The sequence below is a fragment of the Nicotiana tabacum genome, chromosome 2, assembly GCF_000715075.1.
Source record: "Nicotiana tabacum cultivar K326 chromosome 2, ASM71507v2, whole genome shotgun sequence".
Classification (NCBI taxonomy): domain Eukaryota; kingdom Viridiplantae; phylum Streptophyta; class Magnoliopsida; order Solanales; family Solanaceae; genus Nicotiana; species Nicotiana tabacum.
This window is the reverse complement of record NC_134081.1, coordinates 31,686,564-31,707,121: the sequence shown is the minus strand read 5'-3', so window position 1 is coordinate 31,707,121 and position 20,558 is coordinate 31,686,564. Positions and strand designations below refer to the sequence as shown.

General features: G+C 40.1%; 1 protein-coding gene and 1 long non-coding RNA gene across 2 annotated transcripts; both read right to left on the bottom strand.

The window, feature by feature from the left end:
- Window positions 1-4,555: 4,555 nt before the first annotated feature.
- Window positions 4,556-10,443, bottom strand: LOC107825479 (uncharacterized). Its single transcript, XR_001657082.2, has 4 exons — window positions 9,893-10,443; window positions 7,243-8,609; window positions 7,114-7,171; window positions 4,556-5,527 (listed from the first exon to the last, which is right to left on the bottom strand). It is a non-coding gene; the product is annotated as an uncharacterized LOC107825479 (long non-coding RNA).
- Window positions 10,444-13,512: 3,069 nt separating this feature from the next.
- LOC142166406 (uncharacterized) lies at window positions 13,513-13,869 on the bottom strand. Its single transcript, XM_075225610.1, has one exon. It carries the CDS (start codon window positions 13,867-13,869, stop codon window positions 13,513-13,515), a length of 357 nt encoding a protein of 118 aa, XP_075081711.1.
- Between the last annotated feature and the right edge of the window lie 6,689 nt (window positions 13,870-20,558).

The window sequence follows — 20,558 nt, the reverse complement described above, 5'->3', positions numbered from 1 at the left end:
ATCTAATACCAAATTCGAATAAATATCACTTACCTCTTCAATTGGGATGAGAAAAGCTCCAACAATCGCCTTAGACCTGTTCTACAAATTCCAAAAATGAGAAAATAATGAAACCCTTCGATTTTTATTAACCTGCCAGCGATTCCGCTTCTGCCTCCCCTAAACATGCACTTGCGATACCGCTTTTGCGGTCCAGACCTCGCTTCTGTGAATCCCAATAAAAATCCTGACCTACCGCTTCTACGGTCAGGTCCCCGCATCTACGCGCCCGCTCCTGCAGAAATTCTCCGCACCTGCGGTCCTCGATCCTCCGGTCCAATTCCGCTCCTATGGTCTCCTAGCCGTTTCTGCGGCCACGCACCTGCGGCTCCTTTCTCGCAAGTGCGATCACACCAGGTTATCAGAAACTTCAGCCAAGCTCCTAAGTGCAAACATGTTCCGCCATCCATCTAAATCATACCCGAGGGCCCCGGGGCCCTACCCAAATATACCAACTCATCCTAAAACACAATATGAACTCACTCGAAGCCTAAAATTACATCAAACAACACCAAAACAACGAATCACATATCGATTCAAGCCTAATGAACTAATGAACTTCCAACTTCTAAAACTAATATCGAATCATATCAAATCATTTTCGAATGAACTCAAATTTTACACACAAGTCATAAATGACACAATGGACCTACTCCAACTCCCAGAATCGAAATCCAAACCCAATATCAAGAAAGTCAACTCTCGGTTAAACCTCTCAATCTTTCAAACCTTCAACTTTCGCCAAAAAGCCTCAAACCAACCTACGGACCTCCGAATCCATATTCGGACATATGCTAAGTTCAAAATTACCATACGAAACTATCGAAACCATCAAAACTCCATTCCATAGTCGTCTACATAAAAGTCAAACTTCGGTCAACTCTTCTATCTTAAGCTTCCAACCTTGGGACTAAGTATCCCAATTCACTCCGAATCATCCCCAAACAAAACCAAATACCCCGGCAAGTCACATAACCAAAAATAAACATAGAAGAAGCAATAAATAGGGGAACATGGCTACAATACTCAATATAACCGGTCGGATCATTACAATAGCGCACTTTGCACATGCATACACCTTAGCATGTCACCTATACCAGTCCACGAGTATAAAATTTGATTTTCATTGATCATGTACATGTATTTTTGTATATCTGCTTTCTTTGTGATATGGATCTGACTGGTAGCTTTTGACCACGTCGAGCGGATTATGACTACGCTGCACGGATTATGATATTGGCACGTGAGTTGTCCGTGTAGCACGTGAGTTATCTTGCATTAATATTATTATCACGTGAGTTGTCCGTGCTGCACATGAGTTATCCGTGCAACACGTGAGATGTCCGTGCGGTTGATATTATTTGCATGTGAGTTGTCCGTGTAGCACATGAGTTGTCTGTGCATCGTGTGAATATGGATCCACCCCCTAGGGTCACCCTTTCATGTTCCTTCTTGATGGTGTACACAAGATTGTGAGAAACCGACGGGTTTTTGGTTGATGTGGACTTTGGAAAAACTGATCAGTGGTTTGGTTTGGTTATTGAAATTCTGTTGTGGGCCTGCGATTTCTATTTGAATCGGGTTACGCGCCGCAACAGGTTAATATTTGGTTATTGCATTTCATCTTTACTTGCAATTTTTCTTGGTTGTTTATCTGATTTATTTGCATACAGAGTTATATGCCAGATCGTTGACTGGGCAGAGTACGTTAAGTTATTGTGTGGATCAAGGTGGTCTTCTTATCTGTGATATCTTGATTTGATCATATTACTGTTCTGTACTTGTTGGAATTATAAACCGTGCAAGTGATTAGCGAGTATCATTTATAATTCTTGCCACTATTATCTCGTCGAGGTTAGTTATGATACTTGCTGAGTACATGTGGTCGGTTGTACTCATACTATACTTCTGTACCTTGTGTGCAGATCTTAGAGCTGAGATGTTGTGGATGACGGGAGCTGGCACTGAAGATGTACCTTCCTTTCGGATATAGCTACCACTTGTCCTTGGTAGTTTTAGATTCGAATTTTGTTTATGTACATTGCAAAAAGATTTTGTATTTATTTCATATCAGCGTTGTTTATGTCTTAGTGACTCGTGACTTGTACTACCAATCCTTGGGTTATTGTATGGGAATTCAGTTATTTCACTTATTGTTTTCTTATTATTTTCATTAGAAATATGTTGACTGTTATTTGGATTACCTTGCGGGTTGGGTTAGGTGCAATCACGACTAGATAGATTTTGGGTCGTGATAAATAAATGCATCAGACGACCTCAAGCCTACCCAGAAATGCATAACATCGGGGCTGAGCCCTACCAACCTATCTCCTCCACCCTATCACCTCTCACTGAGCCTCCACCTCTAATTAGCTAGCCTACACCTCTGGCAGGCCAGATCCTACCTCTAGTTTGCTGGGCGGGTAATGTAGAAACTGGAACTAGAATAATGGCCTGGCTACGCTACAATTCCCTACCCTACAATCCTGCGCAATACCTCTTGTAATGCCCCATATCCCCATACTTGAAGCAAACCTTAACCAAACATAGCTGATGGGTCTGAGGCTGTCCCTGATAACCCGAATCACCACTGTAGATGCTCTATATCGGAGTTGCACTGATGGGAGCTGGAGATGCAGTGAATGATGGCTGACTTGAGCAAGAACCATAGGTACCATGACTGCCTGAAGTACCATGAAAAACCTGGAGTGCAGACTAAACCGACCTGATAGCAACAAACCCCTGTCTCCAAACGAGCAACCATTGAAACCTCCAAAATGATGGGGTCTCTTATGAGAGGTCATCTCTCTCATGTGGCCTCTAATGTGCTCAATCCTCGAAGAAATCTCATCCACCTGAGTGAAAGAAGTCTTAATATCGCCTCCATGACCATCTCAAGTCTGATACCATAGGTAAGACCCTCTATGAACCTCCACACCTTCTCCCTTTCAGTAGGGATTAGGATAGATGCATGGCAAGATAAATAAACAAATCTAGTCTCATTTTGGGTGACTGTTGTATACTCTCAAACTAGCTGCGCAGCTCATCCCTCTGAGTGAGTGGAATGAACTTCTCCAAGAACAACTATGAGAACTGAGCCCAAGTAAGAGAAGGTAATCCTGCTAGCCTGCCCATCTCATAAATCTGCCACCACCTCTTGTTTGAACCATGCATCTAAAACACAGTGAAGTCAACTCCATTGGACTCAACTAGTCCTAGGTTGCGGAAAATCTCATGGCTACGGTCCAAGAACTCCTGGGCATCATCTGAAGGCGCACTGCTGAAGTGAGGAGGATACAACTTCGTGTACTCAACCTCTTCATCTCATCAGCTCACATTGCAGGCCTAACCTCAGGCTGCTCGACAACAATAGACTTGACCATCCCAACTTGTAGAACTCCTAGGGTCTAATAACTATGGGCCATCTTCTCTAGGTGTGAGTAGCGGGAGTCTGAATTCCTCCCCAGCCTGAGAAGTAGCTTATGCTATAGGAATCACACCGGCATAAATAATACTCTCCATAAGGCCAACCATGCGGACTAGGGCATCCTGAAGCACTGGGTAGCAATAAACTCCTTAGGAACCTGATCCAGTCCAACTGGCTCAACTTGAACTGGAATCTCACCCTCCGGAGCTAGCTGAGGCTCGACTGTAGGTACCGCTGCATGTGCTATAAGCCTCAGTGCTACTCCAGCCCTGTCCCTACCCCTGTCCCTCTACCCCTGTCCCTACCACTAGTAGCGGCTGTAATCTGGGGCTCCGACTCCTGCTTGGATGCGACTGAAATGCATCTGTGATAGAATAAGAGAGTAAAGATTCAAACTTTAGGATAGAATAAAGTCGCACAATAGAGAAAGAAAGAAAGTGGAGTTTTTCTAAAAGCCTTATAGTCTCTCGAAGATAAGTGCAGACAGACATCAATCCATGAGACCTAGGCAACCTAGTGCTCTGATACCAACTTATCACGACCCAAAATCCCAACCAACGGGATAATGATGGTGCCTAACACCTTTTAATAGGCAAGCCAACACTTAACATAGATAAGGAAACTAGACTAACAAATAACCGCAAAATAATATGGAATAAGAGTAATACTCAGAAATATATATAAATAAATCTAACACCAAACGATGTTTGGTTTTACGGAGTACATGAGCTAATAAGAATACTACATATAATGTCTGAAATAAAATGTAATACTGTTTGATACAAGAAAATACCAATAACAAGAGCAAATGTGACTCCGAAGTCTGCGGACGAAAAGCAACACTACCTCATGTACTTCTAGGACCCATACCAGAATCTTCACTGGATACTTCTAGGACCCATACCAGAATCTTCACAAGAAGTGCATGCATGTAGTATGATTACAACTAACCTTGTACTTTGTAAGTATTGAGCCTAATCTCGACAAGCTAGTGACGGGGCTAAGAAATAGCAATAGAGGTAATAATTAATTAGCAATAGAAATAGCAATAGAGGTAATAATAATAATAACAAGAATAAAAGTAGGAAATAGTAAAAAGAATCATATTACAAAAGTGATAACCACATTTCTTGAATAGAGCAACAAAAATCCTTCTCGGAAGCTCAAATAAACGGCGAAGAAACAATACACGTAATAAGCACAACCAAAAGCAACAAGGAAGGCTATATCACAAACAACACTAACATCTCATAACACATACATTGTGGCGCACATCCGAGCCAACACACACACAAACATTGTTGCGGCGGCAACCTAATCCCATGGCCATATTGTTGCGGCGAGCAACCCGATCATTATCATAATATTGTTGCAGTGGCAACCCGATCCAACATAGCGACTCACATAGAATCATCCAACAACACATGCATATATTGCAAATTTCATAATAATTAACAAGAAGAATAAATAAGCACAATTTACTATGGAAAGGATGAGAAATGGCAAATCCCAAATTTCTAGAGCTAATCATACTCATGTAGCACAGTAAGGATCCAAATAAGGTATTTAGCATACAAACGATTAAATGATCGTACAATCCCAAACATAACGTAGGAAAGTAAGGCATGAAACAATTATGGTTTGGAACAAGTCTAGTAAAGTCATTTTATAGGCATGAACAAGTAAAAGCATATGACAAGCGAAATCACGTATTCAACAGAAGACATGAATCATATAAAGGCTAGCAAGTAAGAACATGTGTCATGTAAAGGCACAACATGTAAATCATGTGTCAAGTAAGAACAAATAAGGGCATGGAACAAGTAAAATATGTAGTAGATTAAGGTATAGAACATGTACGAACATGTAATATATGAGACATAAAATAAACTAGTTCCACCCGTATGCTTTATTCACATATGCACTCGTCACCTTGCATATGCATGATACACCTAATTTCTTAAAAATTAAGGTTAACTACGATACTTTACCTCTTTCTGGAACCAAATCAACAATCCAATACTGCTTCTCCTTTAGCACAAGCCTCCAAACAACTAGAATCTAGTCAAATAGTGTTTAAATAAGTCAAAACAAACTTTAGAAACTATCCTAGTATAAAAAAGGTTCGATTTTTATCACATTTGGAAAACTCAACAAAAAGTTAACTCAGGCCCACATGGTCGAAATCTTATTAAGACCAATTCTCGTTTACCCATTCTCCCCCGAGTCCAAATATGTGATTTGTATCAAGATTGGACCTCAAATCAAGGTCCAAATCCCCAAAATTAGTCCTCATAAGTTTTTCCCAAAACCCTAATTTCTACCTCATAAGTTTTTCCCAAAACCCCAATTTCTACTCTTTATAATACTAGATATTGGGATACAAATATATGGGTATTTATGGAAAAAGTCAAAAATAGGTAAAAATTACTAAGCAACGAAGTTGGGATAAAAATATCTTCAAATATCTCCTCAATTCGTGATCTTGCTCTCAAAAATGGTAAAAAGTTGCTAAATCCCGAATTTTAGCCCTTTAAATACCTGGGCTTCGGGTGTTCTTCGCGTTTGTGATGGCTCCTCGCATTCGCCAAGGAATCTCCCCTCCCAAGCCTTCGCGTTGGCGATCCACTGGTCGCGTTCGCGATGAAGAACCAATTGACAGTCCCCAAGATCTCCCATGCATGCGCGTTCGCGTGAGGTTTGCCGCGTTTGCGGCCAATTCGCCCAGGACCTCGCGTTCGCGAGCTTCCCCTCATGTTTGCGTAGTGTAAATCACCCCTGCCCTAATTTCTCCCTTTACGATCGCGAGACATACTTTGCGATCACGAAGCACTATGAAACACCAGAAAATCAGTTAACTCAACAATGCCAAAAAATGATCTGAAACTCACCCGAGCCCACCGGGCCCACTCCAAACACCCACACAAGTATAATAACATTATACAAACTCTCTTGCAAGCTCAAAATGCTAAAATAACATTTGAAATCAAGAAATAAGCATCAAAACTCAAAGATTTCAAAGTTCTTAAGTTCAAATTCTCAACGTTTTAAAATTGGTGCTGAAACAACTTCGGGTCACTTGTGACTCAACCAAACGTGCGTACAAGTCCAAAATCATCATACAAACCTACCAAAATTATCAAAACACCGATCTGAGGTCGTTTATCAATAATGTTGACTGTGGCCAACTCCAACCATTTTCAAGTTCAAAAATCAGGCTTTCTTTGAAAAATCACATTTAAACTTTTCGGAAAACAAAACGAACCACGCACGCAAGTAATAAATAATTAACGCTATGTAAAGTCTCAATCATGAAATGGGAAGGTAGAACTCGAAACGACTTACTACGTGAATATCATCCCATTCCACACTATAACTGTCACGACCCAACACTACCATCCGGTCGTGATGGCGCCTAACTCTCTTGCTAGGTCAGCCAAGCATAAAAATAACAAATCAAGATAGCGAATTACAAAATAATACAAGTCTAGAAGCAAAAATATCATAAATAAAGACTGCGCCAATACAATAAATCTCCCATAACTGGTAGTATAGAGTCATGAGCTCTACAATAGGAGTACTAGTCTGATAATAACAGTAATTGAATTGAAAAGAGACGCCAAGGTTTGCAAACAGGATGCAGTTACCTCGTCTCTCAGCAACTAAACAATGATCTAAGCTCTCAGCTAGGGCCCACACTTGGATCTGCAAAATTAAGTGCAGAGTTTAGTGTGAGTACAATTGACCCCATGTAATCTGTAAGTATCATGACTAACCTTAGAGAGGTAGTCGCAAGAATCACCAATGATACTCACTTGATGAAATCTATACAAGTCATGAAACATACAAAAACGCAGTAACAATACCAAAATCTATGCATAACTTCTAGTAAAGCTCATGGTGCACATAGAGAAGATATGAATGAAAATTAAACAAGATAACCGTTTAGCATATAGAGAAGATATGCATAAAAAGGCCAGTACATAGGTACGAAGCCAGCATATAGAGGAGATATGCAGTAAAATCATGTATACACCCAAGAAATTTGCATATAGAGGAGAGATACCTATCCAACACTGATTAGTTTTTCACAACCGTGTGTAATAAAGGAGAAACATGAGAGGACGATCACCTAGGGGGATGAATCCTTATCCACATGCTGCACGGATAACTCACATGCTATAAAAATCGTACGGACAACTCACATGCCACAACCAACTCAACCCGCACGGACAACTCACTTGTTGTCAAACCAGTCTAGAATACCGAAAGTGAAATACAAGTGTATGCATGTTTGAAGTGTACAACTACGGCTCAGATTAGACGGATATGCCACAAATAGAAATTATCATGTTTGAAATGGAGATTAACCTACACATAAATCTCCAACATATTTCCCGAAGTCACATACTCGTACAACATATAAGCATTGTTATACCCCATTTTAACACGGGTCAAATTAGAACATAACCTATTGGTAGTTCTAGAGGTTTAATTGATTAAAAGATTCGCCACCTAATTGATTAAGGGTGAATTAGGAAACCTTATTTTATTAAAAAGTTAACTCCGCTTTTATGGTCTTAACCTAAAGATTATGAGTACAGGTTATATGATCCGTTAATAACGGTTAACCGATCAAACTTAGGTTGTTAATTGGTTAGTCTTAAAAAAATTCTTGGTTTAATACACCAAAGCCAAAAGAACTTAGATGTTTGAAAAGAACTTATTTTGGTTTAAAACTCAAATCTGGATACGTTATTCATATCAAAAGACTTACCAAGACCCTGGCAGAATCCAAATCCTTGAGTGTTCACGAGTTAGAAAGTAGAAATAAAGAGAAGGTTTCAAGTCTTCATATAAGTTAATGTTAATCCTATGTGATAAATGAGTATTCTATTTGGCAGAAATAATTAAATAAACTTAATTACCAAAACATATGCTAAACATTAGAAAAGCACAAGTACAAATAAAACAGCGGTCATAAAGAAGTTATATAAAATGAATGCAATAAAAAGATAAGAAAGACGCCATAGGCGCCCCAAGCGTTTCACTTTTTTTTTCTTGCTATCCGGTGTATCTATAGGAGTGTGGGATGTGATTACTCCATGCTCGGGTATGGGAGAGTCTTGCATTAAGACTCCGCCTGCTCCAAAGTGTACATGCAAAGAAAGGGAAAAATAAAGAATTAGGAGTCATCCTTAACAGTAATAGCATATAAAGGCAATAAAAACTATTATACTTCTTTTGATTCATAACAGGACCTTAGTAGTATATAAGTCCTATTTCTTGCAGATATTACCGATGATGATCTGCTTTAGTTAGTTATCCTCTGTACTAAATGTGTTAGGTGAATACATAATGAATGCACTTTAAATTATCGGATTCAAAAATAAAGAAGATATGCTGTCATACAATCAAGATTTCAGGACTGAGAGGAAAAGACTTAAATTTATAATCTATTTACAATCCAACAATATGTATTCAACAGTTAGTGATAACCATTAGACAATTTCTATGGTTCGATAAACCTACATGCGTACTCTTCTATGGTTAAACGAATCCAAACAGTAAACTACAAAGCATTCTATATTACTCAAAACCAATAGTCTTCTACTTTCAAATTCTATTACTATTATTCAAAGGAAATGGACACATAATTTCTAGATTATAACTTGAAATTATCATGCTCCTTAAAAGATAAAAAGAGACAGTATTTGGCATGGTAGGTTTCGCATACTCATGGTAACTAGACATGAATTATACTCTCTTAAAATTCTCAGCTAAATAATGGGACCTATAGGCATAGTATTTATAAACAAGTAGTTTGACTAGCCTATGACCAGAACATAACTTCCAGTAAATAATGGTAGGAATTTATTAAAAAAATGAGACCTAAATAACTAAATCACGATTTATATATTTAGATAAAAATACCGCTTAAGATACGACTTTTAACAAACTCAGGAATCACAGAATGTCATATTAACTTAATGGTTTATCAAACACATGCCGAATTCCTATTTTCATGATATCTAGGACATAAGACATGAATTAATCTCAACTTAAATCAAATTAAAAAGTATTCAAAACTAGCAGATTCGAAAGAAAAGGTAAAGGATGCAAAGGAAGAAAACACTGACCACTCAATCTTTTAAAACTACATGCTCATCTTATAAAATGCTTAAAGGCATGATTTTCACACAACTCCTAAAACATGACTCTTATACTTAAATCATAATTCGTGGCTAAAACAGCATGACCCATTTCATAGAGTAATTTTAACAAACATGTCTTCTTCACGTTTAGTAAGTAAACAACTAGAATACGACTCACTAAGGAACGTGATTTCTACAGAAGACGAAACAACAAATACTTTACATCTAATAACAGAATAAGGGAAGATTAAAGTTTAGAAAGAAAACTGACCTATTGCGGAGCAGCGAACCGAGGCACGGATCTTAGATTCCGATTTCAAGCCCGCTCCTTCGCCTCGGACAAAAGCAGATTCGACTAAAATAAATAAAGATAATCGATTTTATGCAAGGTTAAATACCCAACAGAAACAGCAGGGGAGTCAAAAGAATGAAGCTTTTCTGACTTCTGAGATGAATATCAGTTAATAGGCAAAGGATGATTTATAGAGGGGAAGAGCGGCGGCTCCGAGTTGTCCCAAAATTATTGCCAAACACGGGTATTTATAGCGGCAGATTTGAGATAGGGCTTCTTGAGCGGGAATTCTTCAGATTTTGATTTTGAAATGGAGTCAAAGCTATTGAACCGTTTGAAATTTGAACGTTGATCTTGCAGAAGAATTAAATGAGGTGCAGAGCTTCTTGTTCTAAAATGGTAATGGCAAGTCTGCCATGGCTGAGCAACATTGAAATTTTTGTAAAGAAAAGGAAAGGAGGAGAAGAAGCGACCGTTGAGGAGAGTGGAAAAATTAAAACGCTTATTGTGTTTGGGTATTTCAGTCGTTGGATTAAGAGTTTATACGGCTGAGAAAAAGTCTGGACTATTTATCAAAACGACGTAGTTTTGATGGGGTTCTAGAGTGTTCTATTGTTGGGCTAAAGTAGAGGACTTTGGGCTGCTGGTTGGGTGGATTTTCGCCGACTTAGGCTTGGGCAAACTGATTGAGAAGGCAATATTTTGGTGTTTAGCCTCCTGGGTATTTCTTTGGGCTTCTACTTAAATAAAATATTTAATAACCATATTATATAATACTACGTAATATTAGCATATAAAATATCCATTACATTAATTGATAATTATAAAACTCTAATATTCTTGGAACAAATATTTATAAAGCGTAGAATTAAAGAAACGTTACTATTTAGCTAAATAAAGGAAAATGATATGCTTTTTCACAAAATGCGATAAGAATGAATGAACGAATGAATAATAATGATAATAATAATAATAATAATAATAATAATAATAATAGTATGCATAGTAATAGTTTTAATAATAATAATAATAATAATAATAATAATAACAAATAGGCATAGTTTGTATTAAAACAAATAGTAGAATAATTATCTTATATTATTAGTGATATTAGAAGCTTAAAGAAATAATTTGGAAGAGAGGAGGGACAAAATTGGATGTCAACAGTTGCTCCTCTTTGACCGGAGACGACGAAAGAGTTTTCGGACAAAGAATATTGACTTAGTAGCCAATTTTGTCCCGACCATGAATACATGTTAAGGGTCTGGACAGAATCTTGGAAAAGTACAGGAGCAAACGGGAATTTTGGATGGTTATGGCCGCACTCCGGTCTCTGAGTTGCCTACATATCTAGGGTTGCACGAGAATCAGGCCATATGTAGTTCAAAACTTACGGTACCCTGGAGTAGGACTTAATTATTTATGCGGATCCTAAAATGCTGCCCCAATGTTGAATTATAGAGACACTAGGTACCATGATTGAAAGAAAGATGTTTAAAATAAGAATTTGATTAGGAATTCTGAGGGTCTGGCCGAGCGGAGTTCGAAGTAGATCCTTGACCTTTGTCGGAGAGTTTGGTATCCCTGTCCAACAAATTGCCCCAGTTAACTGCTAAGATATAGTTCCACGTTGTGCTATGTTTCCTGCAAAGCTTAACATGCTAGGCAAATTCGTCAGTAAAGTAGATATTGAAATGCATTGTGTTGTAAAGAAATCTTATGACACCTTTCAGATGTTAACTTATACAATGCGGCCTCGTCAGCCAAAATAATTTGATATGCATTGTGTTGTAAAGAAATCTTATGACACCTTTCAGATGTTAACTTATACAATGCGGCCTCATCACAAAGATTCGAAATAAGTCATAAAATAGCCTAAAACTACCCTGAACATGAATAAACTCGGTGCACGCATATGGGCTCGACCCCTCGCATGTACGCCACCCCAAGACCATAGACAACATCAACAATTCAAGTAACTAGTCCCTAAAGCCAAGGCTTGTCATGATACTTACCTCAAACAAGTCAAATCAATACTCCAAGAATGCCTTCCCATGCGAATCGATCTCCGAACGGCTCGAATCTATCCCAAAATAACTCAATGAAGTCAAATAAAGCCATAAAAAACAACCCTAAACATTAAAATTCCAATCTTTAATCAAATCCATAAAATTCAACCCCGATCCACACAGTCAAAACTCGAGTCAAGGGGTAGATACCAACTACCCATAACCCCGCAAGTCTAAATATGTGATTAGATTTCAAACCAAGTCCAAATCGACCTTCAAATCTCTAATTTTCACTCTTTTAAGTTGTAGGAAACCCCCCCAAATTTTCCTCAAAATCCCACATTTTGGGTGTTAATAATCCACGTAAATTCTTGAAATAACATAAAAAATATGTAAAAATCACTTACTCCAATGTCTTGCATGAAAATCTTCAAGCCAAAATTGCCTCTCCCAAGTCTAGGATTCAAAATATGGAAGAATGGGCTAAAATCCCGAAATACAACTCTTAAATGGTCTGCTCACGGGTACCCTTCGCGAACGTGGCACGTGCCTCGCATTCACGAAGCACGAAAAGTCACTGCCCAAACATAAACCTTTGCGTTCGCGGACTCCCCCTCCCAAATGCGATGCATAAGCATGCCCCTCCGCGAACGCGAATACTAGGCGTGAACCCAAAGAAGGAAACTGCCCAGATCAGGATCACACTCCGCGAACGCAACTGCCCTATCACGAACGTGAAGAAGAAACCTCCCCAGCACCAAAATATGCTCCGGGATCGCGACCATGCCTCCACGATTGCGATGAAGACCTGACACCAGTAAATTTTCTGCAACACTAACAATGCTCTGGGTGGTCGAAAACTCACCCGAGCCACCCGGGACCTCGTCAAATCATACCAACATGTCTCAATACTTATTCCGAACTTATCAAAATGCTCAAAACACCTTGAATAACATCAAAACCACGAATAGATGATCAAACCACAAGTTAAGCTTCTCTTAAGTTCATCAAATTTCAAACTTCAAACCATGCGTCCGATTCAAGTCTAACCATTCTGGATTATAACCAAATTTTGAACACAAGTCCCAAAATGACAAAACAAAACTATTCCAACCTCTGGAACAACAATCTAAGCCCGATATCATCAAAGGCAACTTCTGGTCAAATTTAGGAACTCTCCAAACCTTTAAATTGCCAACTTTCGGCAAAGAGGCCCAAAACATCCTCAGAACCTCAAAATCAAAATACGGACATACGCCTAAGTCCAACATCACCATGCGAACCTATTAGAACCATCAAAACTAGAATCCAAGGTCATTTATACAAAAGACAAACCTTGGCCCACTCTTATAACTTAAGCTTCCAAAATGAGACTAGGTGTCTCAATTCACTCAATAACTTTCCCGACACCAATCCCAACCATCCTTGAAAATCACCAAACATCAAATTCATATACGGGGGACATCAAGTAGGGGAACGGGGATAAAATACACAAAATAACCGGCCGGGTCGTTACATTCTCCCCCTCTTAAAAAAACATTCATCCTTGAACTAGTTTAGAGTCATACCTAAAGTGCCAAAAAGGTGAGGCTATTTGCTCCGCATATCATGCTCGGTCTCCCAAGTTGCCTCCTCTACCAGTTGAACTCTCCATTGAACCTTAATCGATGAAATATCCTTTGACCTCAGCTTTTGAACCTGCCTATCCAAAATTGCCAACGGCTCCTCATCATAAGTCAAATCATTGTCCAAGTGCACCGAGCTGAAATGAAACACATATGACAGATCCTTATAGTACTTCCGAAGCATGGAAACATGGAACACCATTTGAACTCCTGACAAGCTGGGTTGCAAAGCAAGCTTATAAGCCACCTCACCAACTCTCTCCAAAACCTTGAATGGACCAATAAACCTTATGCTCAACTTATCCTTCTTCCCAAACCTCATCACACCCTTCATAGGCAAAACTCTGAGTAGAACCTTCTCACCCACCATGAATGCCACATCACGAACCTTCCTATCAGCATAACTCTTCTGCCTGGACTGAGTGTGCGAAGCCTCTCCTGAATCAACTTCACTTTCTCTAAAGCATATCGAACTAAATCTGTGCCCAATAATCTAGTCTCACCGAGATCAACCAACTGAAGAATGATATTGCCTCCAATATAATGCTCATACAGAGCCATCTGAATGTGAGACTAGTAGTTGTTGTTATTTGAAAACTCTGCTAATGGTAGAAACTAATCCTATTGGCCTTCGAAATCTATAACATAGGCTCTTAACATATGCTCCAAGATCTGAATGGTCCGCATAGACTGCCTGCCCATCTGAGGATGAAATACTATACTCAACTTAACCTGCATTCCCACTCACGCTGGACAGCCCTCCAGAAGTGCAATGTAAACTGAGTGCCACGATCCGAGATGATAGAAACAGGTACACCATGCAAGCGAACAATCTCCTAGATATAGATCATAGCCAACTGCTCTGAAGTGTAGGAAGTCATGACAAAAATTATATACGCCGACTTAGTCAGCCGATCCATAATGACCCAAGCAACGTCGAACTTCCTCAAGGTCCATGGCAACCCTACCACAAAATCCATAGTGATACGCTCCCACTTCCATGCTGGTATATAAATCATCCGAAGTAAACCACTGGGTCTCTGATGTTTATACTTGACCTACTGACAGTTCAAACACCGTGCAACATGCCTAATAATGTTTTTCTTCACCCTTTTCCACCAGTAATGTTGTTTCAAATCATGATAAATCTTCGTAGCACCTGGATGAACAAAATAGAACAAAATACAGTTAATTATGAGCCTCCTTAAGAATCAAATCTCTCAAGCCATTCACATTAGGAACACAGATCTGACCCTGAAGCCTCAATACCCCATTATCACCAATATTCACCTCCTTAGCATCACTATGCTACACCGCGTCCTTAAGGACAAGCAAGTGGGGATCATCATACTGATGAGCCTTAATGCGCTCAAATAATGACGACCAAGATATAACACACGCAAGGACTCTGCTCAGCTCTGAAATATCCACTTTGTCCAACCTATTGGACAATGCCTAGACATCTATAGCTAAAGGTCTCTTCCCAGTTGGAATGAAAGCCAGATTCCCCAAACTCTCTGCCTTTCTACTCAAGGCATCTACCACCACATTACCCTTCCTCGGATGATAGACAATACTGATATCATAATCCTTCAATAGCTCCAACTATCTTCCCTGCCTCAAATTAAAATCTTTTTGTTTAAGCAGATGTTGGAGACTTCAATTCTCACAAGACATGCCATATATCTAATGCCTCTAATTCTTGAGCCCGTATATAATTGCTGCCAGCTCCAAATCATGCACTGCATGGTTCTTCTCATGAGGCTTCAACTGACACGACACGTAGGTAATCTCCCTACCATACTGCATCAATACACATCCAAGACCAGCCCACGAAGCATCACAATGAATTGTGTACATCTCCGACCTAAAGGTTATACCAAAACTGGAGCCGTTGTCAAGGCAGTCTTGAGCTTTCGAATGATCTCCTCACACTCGTCCGACCATCTGAATATAGCAACCTTCTGGGTCAATCTAGTCAATGGAGCTGCTATTGCTGAAAACCCCTCAACAAACTTACGGTAGTACCCAACTAAACCGAGAAAAATTATGATCTCAGTAGCGCCAGAAGGTCTAGGCCAACTCTGAACCGCATCTCCCAAGAATGCCACTGAATCCAACTAGAATTCACACTTGGAGAAATTTGCATACAGCTTCTTCTCTCTCAAAATCTGAAGCACAATCCTCAAATGCTTCTCGTGCTCCTCCCTACTACAAGAATATACCAAGATATAATCAATGAACACAATAAAGAAAGAGTCCAATTAAGGCTGGAACACACAGTTCATCAAATGCATTAATGATGTTGGGGCATTCGCCGAACCAAAAGACATCACCATGTAATGAGCAAAGTATGATGACATATAAGAATAAGTAGAACCAGGGTAAAATAACACTGAAGCATCCCCGTGGCACATTGTAACAATACATGTGTCACGGCATATGAAGCAACTGCCTCTGGTCTGGCTGGAAATGCATAGCAACGAGCCTGTCCACCCCTAGGTGACTATATGGGTGGTGTAGCTGCTGGAAATGGGACCATGGGCTGGGTGCCCTGACGTGGTGTACTACTCAGAAATCTGGGACAATCCCTATTGAGATGACCCAAGTCCCCACACTTAAAATAACCTCTCCTCTGTCGAAGCCGCTGACTCTGTGACTGGCCCTGAGAACCTGAGTATCCGCCCATATAAAACTAAGTAGATGGAGCACAATATGAACTCTATGCTGGTAGTGCACTGAAGGATGACTGTCCTGGAGCACTGTAGGAACCATGGCTAACTAAAGAACCACGATGATTCTGCTAAATTGATTGAGCGAGCCTGAAGGATGGACTCTATTGTGATGTCCCTGGCCTCCAAATGAGGCATCACTGAAACCACCTGAACCACGGGCCATCTTGGAATCTCTCTCTCTCTCTCTCTCTCTCTCTCTCTCTCTCTCTCTCTCTCTCTCTCTCTCTCTCTCTCTCTCTCTCTCTCTCTCTCTCTCACTCCCCCTCTCCCTCACCCGCTCCTAGCAATCTCAAATTCCTGATGAAAGGTTGTATCGGTCTCCGCCTCTTGGGCCATCCCATACCGGATACCATAGTTGAGGGTCTCAATGAACCTCCTAACCCTCTCCCTCTAAGTAGGGATCAAGAACACTGAATGATGTGCCGGCTTTGTGAACCTCATCTCATACTGAGTCACGGTCATACCCTCATAGCGTAGGAGCTCAAACTCCCTACACAACTCATCTCTGCAAGTTTGTGGAATAAACTTCTCTAAGAAGAGAGTTGATGCCATGTAGTGGTGTTGTGCCAGCTGGCCTGCCCGACTCATAGGCCTGCCACCACCTGTAGGCTGGCCCTGTTAGCTGGAAAGTAGTAAAGTCAACTCCATTTGAGTCCACTAGACCCAAAGTGCATAGAACTCATTGGCACTAATCAAGTAGACCTTTTGCATCCTTATTAGGCTCACCCCTAAAATGGGGAGGATGGAGTCTATGATATCTCTCTAGCCTCTTCTGCTCCTCAGCAGTCAAAGATGGTCTAACCTCGGTTTGAGATGCAATGATTGGCTCCACCGGCACAACCCCTGGTGTCTAATAAGCTCTGCTAACTACTCTGGTGTGCGTGAGGTAGGAGTCTGGGCTTCTCCCCCATCCTATGAGGTAGCTGGTGCAACTGGTATCATACCCGCCTGAGCCAATCTCGAATACACACTCAAAATCTGAGCGAAAGTCTCCTGAAGACTAGGCGTAGCAATAGGTACCTTCAGAACTTGAGTTGGTCCCACCTGCTCGAAAAACCCAAAACCTGCTCCTCAACTGGAGCAACTAGCAGTTCCACAGCTACTGCTCTAGCTGGGGCTCTAGCTGTGGTGCGTGCCCTACCTCGGCCCTGGCCCTTCACAACCCAGACATGAGGCAGTGGTGCCTGCTCAACTGATCTGGCAGATCGTTTATTCACCATCTGTGAGAGAATAGAAGAGAAAAGATTCAAATTTTAGAACAAACAAATCTGCATGATATGGAATGAGAGAAAGAGAAGCTTTCGTAACTATTCGGTAGCCTCTTGAAGATAAATACAAATGTATTCATACTGATCCACAAGAATCTACTAAACTTCCTCATGACCCATAGAACCTATGAACCTAGGGCTCCAATATCAACTTGTCACAACCCAAAACCACCATCCGGTCGTGATGGACTAACCCCTTGCAAGACAAGCCAAGCATAACAATAACAAATCAAGATAACAAATTACGAATTAATACAAGTCTAAAAGCCAAATATCATAAATAAAGACTACGCTAATACAATAAATCCCCCAAAACTGGTAATACAGAGTCATGAGCTCTAAAATAGGAGTACTAGTATAATGATATAAAAGTATTGTCTAAACACTAATAACAGTAATAGAAATGTAAAGAGACGCCAAGATCTGCGAACGGGATGCAGCTCTACCTCATCTCTCAGCAACTCAATAGTGATCCAGTACAACTCTCAGCTAGGCCCCACACCCAGATCTATATAATTAAGTGCATAGTGTAGTACGAATACAATCTACCCATGTACTTTGTAAGTATCATGACTAACCTCGGAGAGGTAGTCGCAAGAATCACTAATGATACTCACGTGATGAAATTTGTACAAGCCATGAATACATAAAAATACGAAGTAACAATACAAGAATCTATGCATAACTGTAGGTAATGGTGCACATAGAGAAGATATGCAAGAACATTAAACAAGATAACCGCTCAGTATATAGAGGAGATATGTGTAAAATGGTAAGGCTAGTTACATAGAGAGAAGATATATATTGTGTATCATTTCATTAACAGAAGAAACATACATAAAAGATATGCATACAAAGGCATATATACAGGAATAGAGCCCGAATATAGAGGAGATATATAGTATATCATATATACACCCAAGGAATTTGCATATAGATGAGATATACAAAGACCCAACACTGATTAGTTTTTCACAACCATTTGTATGTCATCATGGAGAAACATGAAATGACGATCCTACGGGGATGGATCCTTATCCACACACTACATGGATAACTCACGTGCTATAATAACCCCACGAACAACTCATGTGCCACAACTAACTCAACGTGCACGGATAACTCACGTGCTGTCAAACCAGTCCAGAACACCAAAAGCATATACAATGACATATGTATACAGTCAATGGATAATAAATCATATACTCCTTGACTAATAAAATAACATGCTAAAGTGTATGCATGTTCTAAGTGTACAACTACGGCTCAAATTAGGCGGATACGCCACAAAATAGCAGTTATCATGTTTGAAATGGATATTAACCTACACACGATCTCTAATATGATTCCCGAAGTCACGTAGTCGTACAACATATAAAGCATGATCGCAAGAATTAAAAATATTTGAAACAAGGCATAATATAGCCTAAAAACTACCCCGAAAGTGAATAAACCCAGTGCGTGCACATGGGCTCGACCCCTCGCATGCACGCCACCCCTAACATGTAGCACACATCAACAATTCAAGCAACTAGTCCCTCAAGCCAAGGATAGGCAAGATACTTACCTCAAACAAGCCAAATCAATACTCAAAAAATGCCTTCCCATGCGAATCGACTCCGAACGGCTCGAATATAGCCAAAAAGAACTCAATAAAATCAAATAAAGCCATAGGAAACAACCCCAAACAATAAAGCGTCACTCTTTAATCAAATCTTCAAAAGTCAACCCGAGCCCACATGGTTAAAACTCGAGTCAAGGAGTAGACCCATAACTCCACGAGTCCTAATATGTGATTAGATTTAATATCCAAGTCCAAATCGACCTTCAATTCCCCAATTTTCACTCTCTTAAGTTGTAAGGAAACCCCCCCCCCCCCCAAATATTTCTCAAAATCCCACATTTTGGGTGTTAATAATCCATGCAGATTCTTGAAATAACATTAAAAAATGTGTAGAAACCACTTACCCCAAAGTCTTGTATGAAAATCTTCAAGCCAAAATTGCCTCTTCCAAGTCTAGGGTTCAAAATATGGAAAAATGGGCTAAAATCCCAAAATACAACTCTTAAATGGTTTGCCCAGGGGTACGCTTCGCAAACGTGGCACGTGCCTCGCATTCGTGAAGGACAAAAAGTCACTGCCCAAAAATAACTCATTGCGTTCCTAAACTAGCCCTCACGAATGCGATGCACAACCAGCCTGCCCCTACACGAACGCGACCAAGACAATGCAAACACACAGGCCAATGGCCCCCAACTTCTAGCTGCCTCCGCGAATGCGAAACACTAGGCATGAACCTAAAGAATGAAACTTCATAGCTCAAGATCACACTCCACGAACGCGACTGCCTTATCGTGAACGTGAAGAAGAAACCTCCCCAGATCCAAAATATTCTATGCGATCGTGACCATGCCTCCGCGATTGCGATAAAGACCTTACACCAGTGAATTTTCTGCAACACTAACAATACTCTGGGTGGTCTCAATCTCACCCGATCCACCCGGGACCTCGTCCAATCATACCAACATGTCCCAATGCTTAATCCAACTTGTCTGAGTGCTTAAAAGACCACGACTAATATGAAAACCATGAATCGATGATCAAAACACAAGTAAAGCTTCTCTTAAGTTCATCAAATTCCAAACTTCAAACCATGCGTCCGCTTCAAGCCTAACCAATTCGGATTATAACCAAACTGTGCACACAATTTCAAAATGACAAACCTATTCCAACTTTAGGAACAACAATCTGACCCCGATATCATCAAAGTCAACTCCCGTTTAAACGTAGGAACCCTCAAAACCTTCAATTGCTAACTTTCGGCAAAGAGCGCTAAAACATCCTAGGAACCTCCTAATCCAAATCCAGACATACGCCTAAGTCAAAAATTACCATACGAACCTATTAGAACCATCAAAACACTAATCCAGGGTCGTTTGCACAAAAGGCAAACCCTGATCAACTCTTACAACTTAAGCTTCCAAAATGAGACTAAGTGTCTCAATTC

Bases quoted from the DNA above. Each gene is read 5' to 3' on its own strand.
- LOC142166406 (XM_075225610.1), bottom strand. From the start codon at position 13,869: ATGAGGTTTGGGAAGAAGGATAAGTTGAGCATAAGGTTTATTGGTCCA.